The 22,416-nt window shown below is 37.1% G+C and overlaps 1 protein-coding gene across 3 annotated transcripts in view; it reads left to right on the top strand.

Moving 5' to 3' along the window:
• The window catches only part of IL1RAP (interleukin 1 receptor accessory protein), a 127,151-nt gene that overhangs the window by 69,380 nt on the left and 35,355 nt on the right, over window positions 1-22,416 (top strand). For all 3 annotated transcript variants that reach the window (XM_070509205.1, XM_070509204.1, XM_070509206.1), the window contains exons 3-4: window positions 8,733-9,018; window positions 11,566-11,752. In XM_070509205.1, the coding sequence (XP_070365306.1) occupies window positions 8,733-9,018; window positions 11,566-11,752 (473 nt within the window). The remainder of the gene's footprint in view (window positions 1-8,732; window positions 9,019-11,565; window positions 11,753-22,416) is intronic.

Genomic DNA, 22,416 nt, shown 5'->3' with positions numbered 1-22,416 from the left:
CTAATATTCCTGAGGAACCATGCATGCCACTAAAAAAACAAAATTAAGCAAAACTACCAGAATGAATATAAAACCAGCCCTTCTCGTAGACTCAGTCTCTGCCCTCAGGCTTAGAGAGAACTACTAGAATGTGCTGATGTGATGGTTTTTAAAGGGGCCTCATCCACGTTGGCTCCCAGTTTGGGAGATTAAAAGGGACTGGTTCTGATCTCAAGACTACCATCTCCACCCCCTACCCCGGGTGTGATATGATATGATGCGATGTGATATGATATGATAGTAACTGTGCTCCTGCCTAGAAGCCTGTTCTAACAGTTGATTCATTCCACCAGGTATTTTCATTTAGTTAATTTTGCATCTTTATCTTTCCTTTTCCAAGATTGCTAACTTCTTGTTGGGCAAGGACTCATTCAGATTTATCATGCAGATTAGCTAATATGTACTGAGTTCCTTTCATTTGCCAGGCCCTTTAATTCTCATATAACTCTATTGGATGAGCCTGTTACACATGCAGAATCTGAATCTGAGAGGAGAAGCATTTTGTCCAAAGTCATATAGCAAGTAAGGGGCACATGGCAAATAATTACATATAGAAATTAATTCCACCTTAGGTCTCCCAAATTTAAACCTTTCCTGAACTCCCTAAGTATTTATATCTACATGCACCCAGTACAGTGCCTTGCTCACAGCAGATTCTCAATAAATATTTAATAAATATAAATATATGAATAGCTTTCCTGTGAGAAATATCTTGCTTTGAATGAGTGAGCATAGATTTGGGACAAGCATCCTAGATCTATGTTCAGGCAGCTTTTATTTGTGCTACCACTCAGGCAAAAGTAAGTCAATTAATCTCTCTGTCTCCATTTCCTGGCATGTAATGTGGGAATGGGCATGAAAGCCCAAGAGGGTGTTGTGAGATTAATTAGTTAAAATGTATACCCTGCTATATAAATGCTAATTGCTGTCAGGAGCGTGGGTTGGATTTTCCAGTGACTTGGCTTTGCACGGCTTTGCACATTTCCATTAGTCCTCTGTGCCACCAAGCCTCAGCCTTAAGAAATCCTTTGGCTGAGGGAAATGATGACTTTGTGGTTCCCCCATGTTGAGGGGCCAATTTAGAGAGGACTTCCACTGTGGAGTAAACTGGATAAGAAAGGACATTTTAAACAAAAAAGTAATTCGCTGTGCCAGTAATTTGCTAAATTCCCTTTGCTGTTATTAGAGACAAATCTATTTGCATAACAGCTTTTTCCCCAGTCTTTTCTTTGGCTGGTGCCTGTAGTGAATCATATAATTAATTTGGTTTTACATGACACTCCAGCCTGTTGCCATAGATTTTATTTTTATTTGTTCATTGAATAATTTAAAAAGCTCTGACAAAATACCCTCAGGTTGCTGGCTAGGGAAACTTAAAAACTCACAGAACTAATTTCAAATGGTCAAATACCCCAAAGAAAAAGCTCAATAATAATACCATTTTTGCTTATGTTTATGAATACTAATATGTGTGCTTTCAGTCCCTATTGTAAAAGTCTGATTCACTTTATAGATATATTCATTTGGCCCATAAGATGTTCTGTAACGGAGATACATAGCACGTATAATGATTTCTTTTCCCCTTTAAGCTGTATTGCATTTAATTTTGTCAAAAAGATATTAAGTCTACGGAATCAGCCTAACTAGGTGATTGATCTGTATTTAAATTTTTGTATGTAAGGGCCTTTAACAAGTGCTATTTTAAAAAGTGTCTGCTCTTGATTTAATAAGTTATATTTTGAAAGCAACATTCTACCTTCCTTTATTAGTCAAGATAGCCAATACAAGTTGCCGTAACAAGTACCTCCTGCCAATCTCAGTGGCGTAACACAAGAAAGGTTTACTTTTCACTCCGTCACAACCCCTTGGAAGTGAGGCAGCATTCCTGAAAATCTCTGCCTCAAGCAATAGCAGGGATCCAGGCTCCTTCCATCTTGTGATGCTACCCTTTTCAAAAATTTCTTGCCTTCACAGTCTCCATGAAAGGGAAGGAGAGAGCACCAAAGATTATGCTGGGAGTTTCAGGTTATACAGCATTTCTGGCAGTGTTCCATTGGCCAGAGTCAAATCACATGGCCCCAACCCAATTGCTAAGGATATGTAGTTTTTGGATGGGGCAAGGAAAAGGAAACAAGATTAATGTACATTTAGCCGGTCTCTGCCACAGTCTGCCCTAGTGTATCATCAAAACTGCATTTCGTACTTCGTCTTACATTGGTCTGCCTGAATACATGCTTGCGGTTGAGATGTCATACTAGCTTTCTTTTTCCATCTCCACTTTTCACAATCAGCATTCTCCTACTTTACAAAAGAATAATCTACCTGTCACTTATCATCTACCTTACTATTAATCATTGCCCAGGACTATAAATACCTCCAAGGGCCAAAGAGACAATTTGTAATCTTGGTGTCAGGAAGTTTCCTTTAATCAAGGTACCGTTAACCCCAAGAAGGGCTTCCTCTTTCTCTCCAATTTACCAGTGTTCCTGTTAAGAGTGAGTCGTGGCATCAGAACTGTGGTCTACTGGCTCAAGTTGGGGTGATCTAAATTGAGATATAGAGTGGGATTGCAGGAAGGATGATGATTTTCATTTAATGGTCTTGACTCTACCATCATCCAAAGTTAGACAAATAGTGCAGAGCTCTGGAGAGAGATGGCTTTAGGAACAGCATAAAGAATATTTTTATGAAATACAGAAGGCAGAGGCATCTTATTTCATCCAGACAACAAACTTAATATGATGAAGTTCCAGACTCCATCAGCTGTCCAACTGTCTGTCTCTCTCTTTCTCTTTTAAACTATCCCTTATAATTCAAAATGAAATGACTGTCATTCCAATGCATGTTAACACAATTTTGGAATTAAAAAATGAAATCAAAACTTTATTCTAACAAAAAGTAGATAGAATTAGAATGGTTCGACACTGAGAATTGCTTTGCCAATTGTATTACATGGTGGATATTACCTTCTTTACTTTCTTTCTAAGTATTATTTTATTTATGTTCAAAGAAAATCATGCACAGAGATCTTTGTAAGGCCAGGATCTTAAAAGGTTTATACCAAAATAATTTTTATTCTCTCTGCCTTAACTTTACTCAATCCCACTAGCTCTCCTGCTCAGAGCCAACCACATTTGAGTCTTTTATTTATTTCTTCTGGTATTCCCTGTCTATATTTTGCTAACCAATTTGTGTATATTTGTAATTTTTCATTTAGTCAATCCTAGGCATTATCTTTTAACTTTTTTCACTATAGTAAATTAGGATTATCTCTCTTAAACAGCTGTCCTCTCTGATTCTCCTGCCCATACCTGTCTACATAATGTGATTACAATATTTGATTGAATCAAGTCATTTAATCATTATGCCTTCACATATTAATGAACTATGATTCTGTTACTTTTCCTAGTTTTAGGAATTATTAATTGCCTTGCTTTCAGATGCTTACTTTAATTTGTATCTTTGGGTAACCATTTTCATACTTTTCAATTGCCTTTCAGCATAATTTTCCACATTGCTAAGCTCATCAGATCAGTTGCAATTATTTTTTTCTTTATTAGGGATTTCCATTCCTTTCTGCTCACACTGGTTCATTACCAAGTCCTGCTCCATAGCTGTTATCCTGGGATCCCCATTGTGATTCTAAGGATCCCTTCCGCTCTCTCTTGAATTGGATCCCCTATTCCTGGATCCTATGTTTTCCTTTCTCTTGTTTTTTCTCTCATTTTAGTGGTACAAATCCTCCAGAAGCTTCCTGATAAAGAGCACTTGGGAAGTAAAATTACTAAGTCTTTATGTGTTTGAAAAAGTCACCTTCACACTTGATTGATTTGTTGAGTTTAGATTCAAGATTGGAAATAATTTTCCCTCAGATGCATTGCTTCATTATCTTCTAGTTTTCAGTCTTGTTTTTGAGAGTTCCAAAGCCATTCTGATTCCTGGTCTTTTGTATGTGACTATTTTCTCTCCCTTTCTTACTGTCTGGTGGTTTATAGAATCTTCTCTTTTTTTACAGTTTTAAAAATTATCTTTGTGGAGCGAGCCCGGTGGCATGGTGATTAAGTTTGTGTGCTCTGCTTTGGCAGCCCAAAGTTTGTGGGTTTGGCTCCTAGGCAGGGACCTATACACTGCTCATCAACCCATGATGTGGCAGCATCCCACATACAAAATAGAGGGAGATTGCCACAGATGTTAGCTCAGGCCATTCTTCCTCAAGCAAAAAGAGGAAGATTGGCAACAGATGTTAGCTCAGGGCCAATCTTCCTCACCAAAAAAAAAAAAGTCTTTGTGGTCTAAGTCTGTTTTCATCCACTGTGCTGGAGTAATTGATAAATCCTTTTAATTTAGAAGGTTATGTACTTCACTTCTGGGATTTTCTTTTCCTTTAAATTATTTAATTGATAGTTTTCTTCCCTCTTTTTTTTTTTTTCTTTTAGGGTTCCTATTATTGAGGTGTTGAGATTCCTGGATTGGCCTTCTAATTTTCTTCTCTATTTTCTAATTCTTTTTACTCTACTTTTCAAGAACTTCTTAACTTTAACTTCCAAACAAACTACATCTAAGTTTTAACTTTCTGCAATCATGTTTTTGATTTTAATGAGCTTTTTTTATTTTTGGAATATTCCTTTGTTATATCATTCTGTTTGTGCTTCACGAATGTAAAATTTCTGTAACTTTGTGAGGACGTTAATGATAGTTTTTTTGTTTTGTTTTGTTTTAAGATTTCTGTTCCTTGAATGGCTTTCTCAAAGTTTCTTTTACTTTGTTTCTTTGGATGTTTCCTTCGGTGGTGGAGATTATCTGTTCATGTTTAAGTAGAAATGATTAAGAAACTGATTGAAAATTCTACATGTGAGTGTGAGGCTTGTTAACCTTGAACTTTTCTGTTGGATGATGTGGCTGTACAATTTGTTAAGAACTCCTGATATTAAAATTGTTAGATCTTCTTAAGCTAACCAGATTTTCCATAGAAGATTCATCCAGTCTGCTGCCTGGAAGTTAAAGGTCTGACTGCTGTCATCCTTGGAGCTGAGGGGGAAATGTTTATTGGGTGTTGGGAGAGAGGGATTGGAACAAAGGATGTTACTTTGTGACACAGCTTTCATCTGATTCTCCTTATTTTACCACTTCCTCCATGTCCTCATTTTCGAGGAACCTGATTGCATTTGCCAGGAAGGGATAGATTATTCATATTGGTAACAACCAAATCCCAATTCTCTATGACTGAAAATAACACAGCTTTCCTGTATGTCATCCACATCAAAACCCAAGCTAAGGGAGTCTCAATCTCTGTGCTTTCATATTTGCCAAGACAGAGGAAAAGGGAACATGGTGAAATATACTTATATTAAATATCCTTTAAAAAACCCACCACAAGCGACACTAACCTACGTCTTTTCCGCATTCCGCTTTGTAGCTGAGTTTGTTCTCCAGCTTCCCCTGCTGGCTTAGGGTTTGTCATTTTAAATGGCTAAACTGGTTACTGTTTGTCCATTTTGATGTTGCTGCTGTCTTTTCTCCTGTTCTTGCTGTTATTTGGTATTATGTCTTTAAAAATTGTTTTAGTTTTAGTGGAGTTTCAGAAAGGAGCGAAATTGGATGCCTATTTTCAATCTGCCATATTTATCTGAAAAACTATGGTTGTAATTTCCTATAAACTGAATGAGCTAATTCTGCAACTTTGCAGTCTGAATGAAAATATATTTAAAGAATGTGATAAGAGAAATGTTTTAGTAAAAGAAGTTGTATTATCATGTGTGTGATGATGTGAACAACATTTTGATCTTTCCAATACTTTCTCTGTATATTGGATTTTAAAAGGTGTTTCTAAATGACAGCACAGCATTTATAAGTAATAGTCATTTGTTGAGTCCTGGAAAAGGCAGTTTATTAAATTTCCCAGTGATGTGTTATTTACTTATGGATTTATTACTTACAAATCCTTTTGCTCATCATAAAGTTTCAAATTCTTTCTTTTATCAAAATTAAAACAGCCGGTAATTTAGTTCTATCAATTATCTGCTGCCCTAAAAATATTGCCTAACAGCCACAAACTTCAGTGACAAAATTTCATTTTATTTATTATCCATGTAGTTTTGCTCATGAGTCTGTCAGTTGCCTGGGCAGGTCTGCTAACACAAGCTTGGCTCGGTTGATGCAGACTCGGCTTGCTCTTGCATCTCTGGTCGACTGGGGGAAGGCCAGACAGTGGTGCTTCTGGAGTGGGGCCAGCTGCCAGCTGGGGTGCCTCAACTCTACGGCATGTGGTGTCTTATTTACTAGCAAGTTTTCCTGGGTGTCTTCATTAGTTTGGGCTGCTATAACAGAATACCATAGATTAGGTGGCTTAAACAACAAACATTTCTTTCTCATGGTTCAGGAGGCTAGAAATCCTAGATCAAGGCCCTGGCAGATTTGGTGTCTGGTGAGAGCCTTCTCCTGGTTTGCAGAAGGCTGTCTTCTTTTGTGTCCTCACATGACAGATGGGGGTGGGGGCAGGAGTTAAGGCTCTTCCTCTTCTTATGAGGAAACTAATCCCATCAGAGGTACTCCACTTTCATCACTTAATTACTTTCCAAAGACCCCACCTCCAAATACCATCACAGTAGGGCTTCAACATATGAATTTTGGGGGACACAGACATTCAGTCCACAGCACTGGGCTTGTTCTCATGAGGGCAGCAGGGTTCCAAGAGAAAAAGCAAAAGCTTTTAGGTTTTAGGCTTGGAGTGGAAATATTATCAGTCTTGCTGTATTTTTCTGGCCAATATAAGTCACAAAGACAGCTTAAATTCAAAGGAGGGGGATGGACTCCCCTTTTTGGTTGGATGGCTCATAGTATCAAATTGCAAAGCATGTGGAGACAGGGAGAAATAAGAATCAGGTCTGTTTTAGCAAACTCTAGCTTCCAGAGATGTCAAGTGACAGGTCATTAAAAATAATTTTTGATGATAAAAATATAAATGGGGCATATAGCTCAGAAGGAGTTTAAAGAATTGAATGACCTTATAAGAACTAAACTCCTTTTGTTCTTGGCTATGGATACATTTCCTCAGTGCTTACATATACGTCAAAAAATTTTAACTAATACCTAACCTCTCTCATTAAAAAATAGCTCATGCAGATTATTGAGATGATTTCCAATAAAATTTTACATTTCATATTTAATAATTACTTATAATGTTGAAATATGTATTATTTAAACTGTATATACTATAGTCATAAGAAAATTCATTCTATAAAAAAGAATTTTTAACACTTAGAGCATTATATGTTGCACAGAAAAGTAAAATAATGAAAGTTTTAAAAAATATGAAGCATAAAAATATATTCCGTTAAAGTAAAATTATGTATGGAGATAGTAGAATTAATATAAGTTCGAGGAGAAAAGGGAGATAGTGGAATTAATATAAGTTCAAGGAGAAAAAGGAACAGTATGGGATCACCAATGGTTAAAAGAAAACTTGTTTACATATTTTTAGGTGGATATTTGTGTATGGCAAATCACTATTCCATTGGATGTAATTGAAAGGGTGATATAACCATTTTATTTTAAAATGTCATTACTTATGACATTAAGTATATCTTTTCCAGTTGTTATGTTTAGCATGAAAAGTTTTAGATGTCAACTGAAATGTAGAAAAGATTACATAGTTAAAGAAATAGATAGATAGTTGCATATGTATGTGTATGTCTGTATGTTAGGGATGCAAGGAAAATAAAACTAATTTAGGATCTTTGTTTTGGGCCTTACAGGACTCCATCATACTTGGCCTCTGTCCTCTATTCTTGCCTTCATATGGTGACATCTAGAGCCCGCCATTCATATGTCACGCTTAAAAAAAGTCATTTATTATCATTTTTTTCCTGAATGCACAAATGATTACTTTTCATTATAAAAAATAAATTATAAAAGCCATTACAAATTTAATTTGACTCTGCGTCATTAAACTCTAGCATCTTGGTTCCCCAGTGAGTGTCGCTAAGATCTCTTGACTTCTTGAGGTCTGCAGTCCTGCTATCCAATGTGGTAGCCAGTAGACACACATGATTAACTCAAATTAAGATGTGTTATAAGTGTAAAATACACTGAATTTTGAAGATTTAGTACAGAAAGAAATGTAAATAAAAAATAGACCATTAATATTTTGAAGGTGTTTTGGGTATATCAAGTTTAACAAGATATATTATAAAAATTAATTTTACCTGCCTCTTTTTACATTTTTAGTGTGGCAGCCAGGATATCTAAAATTGTATATGTGACTCACCTTATATTGCCATTGTGAGATCTTGTCTCAAAATCAGGGAGACCTGGGGAGACCTGGGGGTCTTGGAGGATTGTCTTTGCTCTTACGGTTTTCTCCTTAGAATCTTCTCTGTGCCCAGAGAGGTAAAGAGCACATGACTTGTTTTTTAGGTGAGATTCTCCCCTACAAACCTTGAAGGGTTCAACAGAATCAAGTAATCAGATCAAATTGTTGTCCAAGAGATAGTGAAAAGATGATAAAGGAATGAGGGGAAGTCATTTCTTCTCACCCCAGGTGTCTGTTACGTGCAATCATTAGAAAGAGGAGATTGAAGACAACCAGAGAACGGGGTCCTGGAAAAGATTGGGTATCCTGAGGAGGTGTGTTCCCTGGAGGCCTTTAAGCTAAGGTGACTCATCTGCCTTTTCTTTCTTTTTGGTTGTTCCAGAACGCTGCGATGACTGGGGACTAGATACCATGAGGCAGATCCAAGTGTTTGAAGATGAGCCAGCTCGCATCAAGTGCCCACTCTTTGAACATTTCTTGAAATATAACTACAGCACAGCCCATTCAGCTGGCCTGACTCTGATCTGGTATTGGACTAGGCAGGACCGGGACCTTGAGGAGCCAATTAACTTCCGCCTCCCTGAGAACCGCATTAGTAAGGAGAAAGACGTGCTCTGGTTCCGGCCTACCCTCCTCAATGACACGGGCAACTATACCTGCATGTTAAGGTAGCCTGACTCTTGGTGGTGACTTTCTCTTTTCCCTTTAGTTCCTGGGCCTTTATCCAGATGATGCATGTGCTGTGAAGCTGGGGAGGGGAAGGAAGCATCTAGAAAAAGTTACATTTCACCTCACTGAGCTTAGCTGAGGCTGGCTGAAAGAGACATGCAGAGAAAATGATTGTGCTCCTGAGAACATTCTTCATAAGTGGTTCCTTTTCAAACCCTGACCTATGTCAACACTGTCTACAGGTGGAGCCTTGTTTGTTTGTTCCTTTTCCCTGCCATTGGAACCTCCTGTATACAGTTCTGTTTCACCTGGAGATATCTATTTCCCTAGACAGTGAGCAGGGAGGGTGGTAGAACCCATTCATATCTGTTATTCTTAGCATCTTTCAACGTGCCTGGCACAGAATAAAGCCTCGGGATGCCTTATAGAAGAAAGAATAGTTGGAGGCATCACATGTATTTAGAACAATGCTTTTCAAACTTTTCCACCAGAATTTCTCTAAGAAGCACATAAACACCAGATCCCTAGGAATCTAAGAATATAATCCAAAGCACCCTACAAAATTTCTATCAAATACACGTTTTTTCTTGAAAGTTCATGTAGGTTTTGCATTTTACTCCACAATATACCTATTTTTCTTTTCCTAAAGATTAAATGTTATTTTTCCTGTGAAAAAAACTTTAAAAAAAACTGAGGCTCCTCCAAAGAATAACCATTTCAAGGCTTAGTTCTTTTGCTGCATTTTTCCCCAAGGTCCCTTTTTAGTTTTTGTTTCTTAGCGCTCTTCCCTAAACTTTTCTACCTTTTACATTATAGAAGCAGGGCCATATGGCTGTTAAGGCCTGAGTATAACTTTACTGTTATTTACCAATATCCAGATTATCGCTTCAGTTTACCTGTCTGCCTATCTTCTACGTCTCTAAAGAAAATCTAGAATTAAACTTGTCTAGTGGGGGCAACAGAGGCTTCCCATTGTCATGAGAGGATTCCTAAACTGACAATGACCTTAAACTGAACCATGTGAAATTGGAGGCCTGATGTCTTTAAGGCCATAAAGTTAAGATTCATCTTCTAAGATTTTATTGCTTGAGTTCCCGCTTCAATACCCCTATTAAGATAACATCCAGATTTGACTTTTGGAACTGAAAAAGCCAGGCTAACCACTGTTCATCACTTTTTTAAAAAGTCAGAGCATGTGTCTTATTAAACGGAAATTTACCTTCTATAACTTCCACCTATAGAATACCTTATATCTGGTAGACCTTTTGTTATTTGTAAGTAGAGACCATGCCTGCCACTCTGTCTTCCCACTTCATTACCATTGTCATTTAAACCCCCTCTCTTCCCATCTTGGGCAGAGGAATGCATGCCCCCACATCTTCCATTGTATTTAGTCTTTAGTCATTGAGTATCTAATATGTGTTTGATACCATAAATAGAAATCACAAAAAAGGGTGGAAAGTGAATGACCCAGTTACCCATCACCCTAAAAAATCAGTTATTTTTATTATCTATGTTCCTTTTATTGTTTTCCTGTATGTAGACACAAGTTTTACATCACTCCATTCATTTAACAAATATTTTTTCAGCACCTACTAAAAGTTTAGACACTGTACTAGACTCAAGGAATAAAAGGAAACACACATGGTCATGCCCTTGTTTGAACTGTGATAAATTCAGTTAAGGAAATGTCCAAGGTGCTCAGAGAATGAGAGACCTAATTTAGATATGGGGTGTGTAGAGGATGACACAGAAGACCTCATGTGAAAGGTGGGATGATGGGAAAAGAGCCCTCCCAGCAGAGGAAAGGACCTGTGCAAACATTAAAAACGTAAATGGAATTCCCCAGCCATCCTAACCAGTTTTATGTGTTTGTTAGTTTTTTTCCTTTGTGCTTCATTTTTTTTTTTTATGGATGAATACCACAACTTTGTATTGTCATACCATAATTTTCTTTACAGTCTTCTTTTTTCATAGATTTTTCTATTTTTCCGATGCTTTCCTTGCTGATTTGGTACTGGGTGGATATGTTTGATCATGTGCTCTCTCTATTCTCATTTTTCCGTACTTCCATCACGTGAAAAAATTTCCAGAAATTGGATTACCAGAGCAAAAGCTAAAGCTTTTTTTATGGCTTGGGAAGCATATTTTTTATTTTCCAAATTATGGTTATACCTTTATCAGCCATGAGTTAATATGCTGTCTTCACCTTTGCCTTTCCAGCACTGAGTATTATTGAGAATGTTTTAAGGGTAAAATTAAACATATTTACACATATACATGCATACAAATGCACATATTTAGGAACATATCTAAAAATGTAAATATTTTAGTATATCAATAGTAGCTAATTGTGTCTGTTTTATTCTGTGATTTCAACTGGTATAGGAAATACTTCCATAACACATTTAATTCTTACATGAACTTACACATATAAATAAAGCCTCAGTACATAGCATTACTTCACTTAGCTCATTTTAATATGTTTGGGGCATTAAAATAAGTGCAAATGAGACTGCCCGTTCATTGCATATTTCTCTTTTCAGGAACACCACATATTGCAGCAAAGTTGCATTTCCTCTGGAAGTTGTTCAGAAAGAGACCTGTTTCAATTCTTCCATGAAACTCCCAGTGCAAAAACTGTATTTAGAATATGGTATTCAGAAGATCACTTGTCCAAATGTAGATGGATTTTTTCCTCCCAGTGTCAAACCAACCGTCACTTGGTATATGGTAAGCAAACGAGAGGGCATTTTACCCTCTCTAAAATGGCAATAGTAATTTGTTGAGTTAATGTAGAAACAGATTCTTCTGATCAGATTTTTAATTTCTTTCTTAACAACTTTATACAAGTCTTTTACCACTTTCTTACTTTGTACCATTTTAAAGGAAGTAGTGGAGAAAGCTCTGGCTCAACCCACCATTTCTTAAATTACTTTCACTGGACTACTAGAGCTACCTTATTTCTATTAACTTCCTCTGAAATACAACTTGAGAAATGTTGCCCACTTCCACTCACTGCGGAGTGAAGTTAGAAGCTGCCAAGTGAAGTGGTGAATTTCATCTCCTTGCTTAGTCAGTACTGTATTTTATTACTTGTATGTGTTTTCACGTTGCCCTCATTTGTGGGCACAGTCCATCTGTGATCTCCCCACATCTGAGAGATTTGGAAAGTATTTAATCAAAAATGAAAGTGTTGGATGTGGCCCTGGTGGCAGCAGGATAGTTTCTTAATCTCTTCAAATGTCCATATAAGCCAAAGCCAAAAACTCCTGGACAACAGTTAAAACTCAGTGACAAGTTGTCCACAAGAATAACTTTCAATAAAGCAAGTGAGACAAACCACGAACATGACCGTATAGCATCAGTGTCTCTAGGGAAGGGAGCAGATGGAAATAGTGTGGTATCTGGCAGATTGAGAACAGGAGAAGCCCAAAAGTGCCAACGGGTGCTCACTGGAAAGTATGGTGAGCCAGCCTGAGAATAGCAGCTGAAACTGGGAAGGGTTTTGCTCTCTACTCGAGGATGAGTCCAAGAGGCGTATTATGAGAAATTCTGAGGGGATTGAAATAGTTCTACTGCCTCAGAACTCTGAAAAACAACCACCCACACTGGGGAGAAACTGCTGGGAGTGGAATCAAAAGTAAACAGGATAAGGACAATATAAAGGAAAGAAAGAGAAAGACCGGCTGAAAATGGAGAAGCAGAACACAGATGGGAAACCTCAAGACCATAGTTTTGAAGAGGGATCTCTGTGAGGTTAGAAAATTCTGCCAAAGTCTAAACCTCAGAAAAAAACTAGTTTCACATGAAAATGAGCAACAAGAGGAATCAAGGTAAAATCCCATTCAAAGTTATAAGAAAAAGGAGAGTAAGAAGCAAAATAATATTTCTGTAGGAAAAAAAAGCATGCCAGAAGGACATATTGTAACCTACTATTTCAAAAATGAGCTAAAAGACATTAAAAAATGATACAGGAGGAGAAAGAATCAAGTAAATAAATGATAATTAGAAAAGTCCAGGAACTGGCCCAGTGGCATAGCCGTTAAGTTCAGGCGCTCTGCTTCAGCGGCCTAGGGTTTGCCAGTTTGGATCCCAGGTGTGGACCTACGCATCACTTGTCAAGCCATGCTGTGGCAGGCTTCCCACATATAAAGTAGAGGAAGATGGGCACGGGTGTCAGCTCAGGGCCAAGCTTCCTCAGCCAAAAGAGGAGGATTGGCGGCAGATGTTAGCTCAAGGTTAATTTTCCTCAAAAGAAAGTGCAGAAATTATATAACTCAGTAAAAACTTAGAAAGAAGATAATGATCATTTCAGAAGTGAAACTAAAATAAGAGGAACGTAAGAGCAAAATGATGTGATAGATAATGCCTTAAGATGAATAGAAAATGGAAGGGAGAGACAAATTTTTAAATCAAAAATAAATGATCAATAAAATTAGGAAGGTTAGAATGGATATACAATATCTTATAAAGTAAACTTTAAGATAATGACTGTTATCAGAGCTAAAGAGGACTTTTCAGAATAACAAAAGGGTCAGTTTATCAGGAAGGCATATAAATAATAAAAGCATATATGCCTAATAATAGTATTTCAAAATACATGAAGGAGCTGACAGAATTAAAGGAAGAAAGAAACAATTCCATAATCATAGTTGAAAATTTTAGCATCTGTGTCTGTTTGTCATTAATGAGTTAAAAGCCAACTTTCAGAGTTTTCCACTGGTCAAAGATGGAACAATTTGAACTTCAGTAAGGATATTAATTGCAATTGGTTGAATTCCATAAATTGAGTTTAAATCCATAAGTTTATAATGATATTTCAAAATAGTTAATTGGTGGCATTTGGATGATGATAGGAAATCAATTTGTTATCTTGAAAATTCGTAAATAAAGAGAAAAAAATCCAGTATTTATTCTGCCTTTCCTTTTAGAAATGTACACTGAGTAATGAAATAGTGCTGGGAAGTATGTTTTTATAGAAATATATAATCACTTTGCAACTCCCAGTGAATTAATAAATCTAAGCATTACGCATCAATGACTGCTAATATCACAAGAAGAAAAACAGCCAGACGCATTCCTTTTGATGGAAGAACACAGTATTACCTATAATTGTGCCAAATGGATTAAATCTGAGTCTGATAAAACTTTTGGATCCTGCTGCCATTTTGCAGGTAACATAGACAACAGAGGAATGTATTACTCTGTACTGAGTTCGCAATTAGCAAAATTTAGGCTGTGAGAAATTCTATAGGCCAAATGTTTTTGGTTATTCAATAGATAAATTGTCAGAAAAAGAAAGACATGGAGTAGGAATGTATAGATTAAAAGAAACATTTAGGGGCCGCCCTGGTGGTGCAGCGGTTAAGTTCGCACGGTCCGCTTCAGCAGCCTGGGGTTCACCAGTTTGGATCCTGGGTGCAGACATGGCACTGCTCAGCAAACCATGCTGTGGCAGGCGTCCCACATATAAAGTAGAAGAAGATGGGCACGGATGTCAACTCAGGGCCAGTCTTCCTCAGCAAAAAGAGGAGGATGGGTAGCAGATGTTAGCTCAGGGCTAATCTTCCTCAAAAAAATAATTTTTTTTTTTTAAAAAAGAAACATTTAAAACACTGTAGTGGATGAGGCTGTAGTGTCTAAGGATGCACGTATGGGTGATAAAATTGTAAATGAAGACAAGGAAGTGGTTTTACTACGAAAGTATAGACAGTGGTTACTTTGGAGTGTAGTAAAGGAACTGTGATTGACATGGGGCATGTGGAAAGTCTTCAAAGGTGCCTGGCAACATCTATTGCTGGACCTGAGTGGTGATTACAAAGGTGTTGGCTTTATAATACTTCACTAGCTGATACATATGTTTTGAGTGTTTTTTGTATATGTTTTATTTTGTAATGAATGATTAAGAGGAAGGGAGATAGGGAAAGAAGGAGAGCTAAAGAGACAGATTTAAAATATGTAACAACGAAATTGTGATCTATAGACTTTAGTTGGATCATGTTTTATTCAAACAAGCTATAAAACAAATTATGAGAAAATCAGGAAAATCTGAACACAGACAGAATATTGATGATATCAATTAATTATTATACTTTTTAAACTGTGATAATGGCACTTTAGTTATGCTTGCAGAAGGCATCTTGTCATTTAGAGATACACACAGAAATATGTACAAATGAAATTATATAGTGTTTGTGATTTGCTTTGGAATAATCTTGGGATGCAGTGAGTGGGTATAGATGAAAGAAGACATAGCCTGAATTGGTACTTTCTTTTTTTTTTTTTTTTTTTGTGAGGAAGATCGCCCTGAGCTAACATCTGTTGCCAATCTTCCTCTTTTTTTTTGCTTGAAGAAGATTAGCCATGACCTAACATCTGTGCAAATCTTCCCCTACTTCATATGTGGGATGCCTCCACAGCATGGCTGACAAGTGGAGCAGGTTCGCGCCTGGGATCCGAACCTGTGAACCAAGACTGCCAAAGCCTAGCTCATAGAACTTTAACCACTCAGCAACAGGGCTGATCCCCCTGAATTGGTACTTTTAAGGCTGGGTGTAAGTACAGGGGATCATTGTATTTTTCCCTTTGTTATTGTAATTTTCCATAGTAAAAAGCATAAAAAAGATTAAAAGAATTATATTGACAATTTTACATCAATAAGTATAACATATCTTCCAGTTAAAAAACAATGTGTGTTCATCTGTCTGCAGTCCAAGGTCTCTCTTTTCTAACCCTATTCACTTTTTCTATATTTTGAATACTTTGTGATCTGAAAAAAATTGACTTTATTTTCATATTCTATCATTTTCTCTTCTCCTTTTTCCTCATGCATTCCCTCTGCCTGGAATGCTCTCTCTTCTTCCTTTAGAACAGTGCGATTCTACCACTTTCATGAAATGTTCCCTGTTCTTTATAGCTAGAAGTAATTTTTCCCTTATATACTCCCATGGCTATTTATTTATGTATGTTTCAATGTCACTTTTCACTTTCTTTCTTGTTCTGTACTCATTCATCCATGTATACATTCAACACATACTTGCTGAAGATCAACTGTATTCACTGTAATATGTCAGGGTTTAGGGGAACACAATAATTAATGAGATGTATGTCTTCTCCTAAATAGTCCCAGAGGATCTCACAATTTAATTCAGACAAGTTTATAAATAAGAATACTATTCTTATCAGAAAATAGAATTCTGGGGCCGGCCTGGTGGCTCAGTGGTTAAGTGTGCATGTTCTGCTTCAGTGGCCCAGGGTTTGCTGGTTTGGATCCTGGGTGAGGACATGGCCCAGTTTGGCATGCCACGCTGTGGCAGGCATCCCACATATAAAGTAGAGGAAGATGGGCATGGATGTTAGCTCAGGGCCAGTCTTCCTCAGCAAAAAGAGGAGGATTGGCCGCAGTTAGCTCAGGGCTAATCTTCCTCAAAAAAAAAAAAGTAGAATTCTAAGTTCTACACGAGTGCCAAAGAGAATATATTGTTGATTTTAAGAAGAGGGAGAGATTTATATACATGTAGTCTATGAGACTGACTATTTCTTGAGGGCAAAGTTATACCATATCCATCTCGGTATCTCCAATGATTCCCAGATTTCTGCTTTTCCTGATTGAATGAATGTTGGTGCTGTTACCCAAGGTATGAAATAGTAGAGGAGGAGCAGGTGTGGGGAGCAAGTAATAGGTTTAGATAATGTCATATCAAGTCATATGTGTCTCTGAGCCTCCTAGGTGGCAGTGACCAGTAGGTAGTGGCTACATGTGTATGGGTCTGGAGCTTAGAAGAAAAATCAAAGCTGGAGAGAGAGAATTGGATGCATATTTGTGATGGTTGAAGCCCTTAATAAGACAAAATAAAATGAGAAGAGAAAAGGACTACAGTCAGAATCTGGAGAGAATGTTCATGGGGTGAATAAAATCAGAAAGCCTGGAAAGAAGACCGAGAAATTCATAGTGGTAAAACCATTGCCATAGCAGATACCCAATAATGTGCAGGTGACTAAAAAGGACAACCAGTAACCAGCTATACTTTCTGTTCTCTGACTATGAAAAGGTTGCTATTGATTTTTATTTCTCTACCTTTGGATAATTGACTGACACCTTTAATCCTAAGAGTTCTGCCGTCTTGAGAACAAAATCAGCATTCTTTTTTTTCCCAAAAGAAATGATTGATTTATTATTATTAACCTTGTGCATAAGTTTTTGTAAGTGTTTCTAAGTTAAATTTTGTGTGATTATTGTCATGAATGGGAATTAGGGAAATTCTAGGATATGATTAAGTAGGCTTAATAAAAATTGCATAGTTTGAAGTCACCCAAGGGTAGCTTAAATTTTGCTGTTTTTATTGAAGAATAACAACATACACTGTCAAATTAATTTTAGGTGTACATCATAGTGATTCGTTATCTGTATACATTTATGAAATGATCAAAATTATAAGTCTAGTCACCATGCAAAGTTATTACAATATTATTGACTATATTCCCCATGTTGTACATTACATCCCATGACTCATTTATTTTATAATGGGAAGTTTGTACCACTTAATCCCATTCACATATTTTGCCTGCCTCCCAATCCCTCCCCGCTCTGGTATCCACTAGTTTGTTTCCTGTATCTATGAATCTGTTTCTGTTTAGTTTTGTCCATTCATTTGTTCTGATTTTTAGATTCCATGTATAAGTGAAATCATATGGTATGGTATTTATTTTGTCTGTCTGACTTCACTTAACATAATACCCTCTAGGTCCATCCATCTTGGCAAGAAAATCAGGATTCCGGGTTGCTGCATTCTCCTGTCACTGTATGGCAAATCTGCCATTGCTTTCTATTTTGTGCCTTCTGCAGCCGCTTCCTACACCCCCCTAGACATCTTGGCCCTCCTATAGTAGTTCTCTTTCATTTATTATCAATTGAATTCCCTGCCTTAACATTGTAGAAATAGTCTCTTTTAGGAATACAAATACCTCTATGAGAGTTAAAAGGCTCAATAATCAGTTCCAGCAAATTTGCTTTTGTTTTAGCAGAAAGGTGAAAACTGGTGAATTGAAAGGAGGGAAAGAAATCTAACATTTTTTGCATTTTACTAGTACAATACATTGTGCTAGGTCCTTTATATTTTATCATATGTAATACTCATTGCAATCCTTCAAGGTAGATAACATTCTTTTACAGATTAGGAAACAGAGGCTCAGAGAGGCAAATAATAATAGTTAACATTTATTGAGCATAGGAATTCTTCCACATGCTTAATTAATTTACTTAATTGTCTCAACATGAAGTAGACTCTCTTGTTTTCTCCATTTTATAGTTAAGAAAACCAAAATATAGAGTCATTCATCCAAGGTCGCAGAGCTAGGAGCCAAGAGTCAACCCTCTGCAATCTTTATCAAGAGCCTATCCTTATAGATTATTTTATATAATTTACTCAAAAAGATCCAGCTGATAATGGGAGAATCTGGGATTTCAGGCCAGTTCTTTGTGCTTCCAAAGCCTGTACTCTGAAGAAGTGACACAGAGAGGGTGGTCCAGTCTTTACTTTCAGAGCTTGGGGCACTTTGAAGGGCAGAACAATCTTTGAATACAAATTGAGTTGTAGGCTGGACTGTGGGACAGAAGGAAACCTGTGGATAGAAGGCCCTGGGATATCAGGGGGGCTCAGAAAAACTGAGATTGGAGGGAACAGAAAATCAACAATTTCTGTTCCAGAATTGCAGGGCTGATGGGGCACAACTGAATTCTCCTTCTCTACCTGTCTTCTCTTCTTCTTTCCTCCTCTCTTCTGCATGGGAGTGTTTTCTTCATTCAGGGCCCGGAATTCACAGTTCTCCAATTCAACAAGCCTGTGAGTTAAACTCCTGTGCAGTAAATGTTTGTTGAATAAGCCAAGTTTTGTAACTAGCCTAGAAAGCAAACCATGGTTTGTAAGTGATTTACTGAATTTCAAATAGCCAGCTTATAAAAGAACTTCTGGAACACAACAAGTGCATAAATTTGAGGTTGCCTCTTTATTCAAATAGGGACTTCCAAATATATAGCAGTGAAAACACAGGTAAGTGAGATCTCTGTTGTTGTTTTTACTGTTATTATTAGGTTTATTGAGAGATCTGAGCTTTAAAATATGGCAAACCATCCTAACTTTCGTAATACTGGCTTATTTCTCTTCTTCATTGTTATAATTGGGTATTTGAATTTTTTTTTCCCCAGAGATACTTAGAAAAAACAAAGGCAGTTTTCTCCTTCTTACTGAGAAGCAGAGGAACCACTTTATTGGGTATTTCAGATATTACATTTATAGCAACTGCTGAAATGCTCTCAACTGCTGTTTAGAAGAATGGATATCATTCTGGATATCAATTTGCAAAAAGCTGGTTGTCCTTGTACTCAGTGTGATCATTAAAATTGGTATATTACCTCCACCTCTAATTTTAAGTGTGAAATTAATCAGAACTAGTCAGATATTGTTTATAAATCTCTTTCAGAAAATAGAAAAATCTTTGCTTTCCTGACAAAGTGCCAGGAAAGCACCTTTCTGGAAAAGCACCAGACTTGGCCTTCTTGTTGGTGTAGCACATATTGTTGAGAAGTTAGTCCAAGGTCTGTGTAATAGACTTTATTTTTAAAGTGTTTGTTTCAATTTGATCTGACAACTTAGTTTGGTTGGTTCTTTATCTCTTTCCTTTCCCTACGGTCCTTATATAGTGATCTTTAACCTTGGTATTAAGGGGATGTATATCATATTTTGTTTCTAAACTATACACATTTAATTCCATATATGCGTATATACATACAGCATTTTACGTATAGTTTCATGGCTTCTGAGAGCCAAAGAGTCCTCCTTTACACTGAAATCCAGCTTAAATATGAAGGTTTGAGGCTGAATTAGGGTGAATGAATCACTCACTGTGTATTTTGATAGCACTTAATTTACATCTCATCTTTGTTCTGTAATGATGCATTTTTCTCCTCTCTAGTTGGTAGTGACCTCTCTCTTTTTCTTTTCCTTGAATACCAAGCACACAGCACAAAACTGAGCCAATATACTTTGTATTTAGGAACTGATTAAATAATTGAGTGAATTAGACGAGATTGGAAAATTCCATGAGAATAAAGGCCATTTCTGTTTTTACTGGCTACTGTATGTTCTGCTCCTAACACAGAGCCTGACTCTTGGGAGGGATTTTGTAAATATCTGTTATGTAAAGATTGAATGACTTAGTTCTGTTCATTGGAAGTGACTGATGTATAGACTTGTGAACAAGTGTGATGTATTTTATACCAACTTAATGTTGGATGCAGTTTGTCAATAGATACTCCTAACTGTTTCAACCTTATATCTCAGCTAAACTCTTTGTATCCTCACTTCCACTGACCCACCCATGCTACAACACACCCATCTCATGTCTTGTCTTCCATTTACTCATCTTCTTATTATCGTTTTAGTACTACATGAGCTTTCAACTCCATGTCTTGTGTCTTTGCTTCTCTCATTTATCATGCGACATAAATGTATGGAGCATTTACCATGTGCCAAGTGTTGGGCATGTTGCTGGCCATGTGGGTATAGGATTCCTCCACCCCCACTTGCCCCAACAGGAGTAAATCTCCTACAGCAAGAGATAAACATGAAAACAGATCATTATAATAAAGTTAGTTAAGTACTAACGGGAAGGACAAAATGATATGAGAGCAAGGGAGTTGTTCACACTTTTTCCTGTGCTTGGAGTGTCCCTCTCCATGTTTCCCCTCCTCCTGAACAGCTGTTAAGATTCTACTTATCTTTTCAGATCCAGCCCAGGTCTTCCTCCTGCATGAGGTTTTTCCAAATTTTTTCTCTTTGATCTTCTTCCCTCACTCCCTCACGCCAACATGCCTTTCGTAGTATTTGTTGCAATTCTCCACGAGACTGTGCATACCTACTGGTTAGGAACTGTGTCTTTTCCATTTTTGTGCCCTCACACAGTTCTTTAAAAGTTGTAGTCTTATTGAATGGAAATGTTTGTAGTTACTTAGTCATGACATCCCCCACCCACACCACACACATCACTACCGTGATTTATTTCCTTTCAAAGTCATTTTCTGTGCTGTTCCTTACCTATACGGTGCAGTGCGGTAGGTTGCCATGGCTACCATCATGCTGTTGAAAAGTTGTTCTCCTGTTTAACTTCTCTCTTTTGAATTCGGAATGAGGAACTGATGGGTCAACTAAATGGATGACTTGTCTTCTAGTCAGACAAGTGGTTGCTTCATAGTGGAGTATTTCTTGTATTTGGAAACATGGTTTTGTTTTATTCTTTGGGTATCTAGATCTTTGCTCATATCTTTTTTTCTAGATTCCATATAAATGATTTTGAAATCATCATAAAATTTGCAGGATTTATTTTCAGGAACAGTTTATTATGTTTAAAAATATCCTGTGTGTCTCAGGTGCATGCGCCTAAGGTCTAGAGATGCATCTTCTAAGAAATAGAGAGAGCTCATCACACACTACAGGCCAAAGTTAATGGGTATTTATAGTTCAACAATGCCCTGACGCTACCTGCACTCCATACAGGCACACTAGAATGTAAAATAGTTCCTTCATTTCCTTTTCTAACAGGCTCTAGGTCTAATAGCTTTGAAATGGCTCTTTACTTTTTATTTCTTTTGATTAAAACTGCTTAATTTACAGAGCTGGCCCAATAGCATAGTGGTTAAGTTCACCTGCTTTGGTGGCCCAGGGTTCACAGGTTTGGATCCCTGGCACAGACCTACACACCACTCATGGGGACACACTGTGGAGGCATCCCACGTACAAAATAAAGGAAGATCAGCACAGATGTAGCTCAGAGCCCATCTTCCTCACCAAAAAGCAAAAGAAAACAAAACGAAAACCTACTTAATTTAACAATTTAGAATGGTCAGCTTTTTCGGAATAGATTTGACTCCAAACTTTCCCATTGCTTTTTATGTAATATACCTTAATTTGAAGTTTTTTCTAGACAAAGCAGCTCTCCCTGGCCTACATTTTTATTCTGCGCTATGGAAAGAAGAGAAAAATCCCAAGAAAAAGCAATCAAACCACTGACACAAGCTCAATTAATAGCCTTAAGCATATTCAACCCAAATTTTAAGTTCATCCTTATGGGTTTGGAATAAGATGAAAAGAAATGGGGAGCTAGCAAGAAGTCAATGTGCACCTGTTTTGTACCATTTTCCTTGCTATTTAGATGTGTCTGATGTCATTTCTCTGTTAATTACCAGTCCATGAAGTCAGACTCTGTTTTATTCAGTAGTATATTCAAAGAACCTTAAACAGTACCTGGCACGTGGTTTATTGGTTAATCCCGAAAGGTGAATGAATGAATGAGTGAATGAATGAAAAGACTGAGTCAGAAACATTTCTTTATGTTTGTAG

Source organism: Equus asinus, chromosome 5 (assembly GCF_041296235.1).
Source record: "Equus asinus isolate D_3611 breed Donkey chromosome 5, EquAss-T2T_v2, whole genome shotgun sequence".
Taxonomy (NCBI): domain Eukaryota; kingdom Metazoa; phylum Chordata; class Mammalia; order Perissodactyla; family Equidae; genus Equus; species Equus asinus.
The sequence above is the reverse complement of the archived record's forward strand: the minus strand, read 5'-3'. Positions and strand labels throughout refer to the sequence as shown.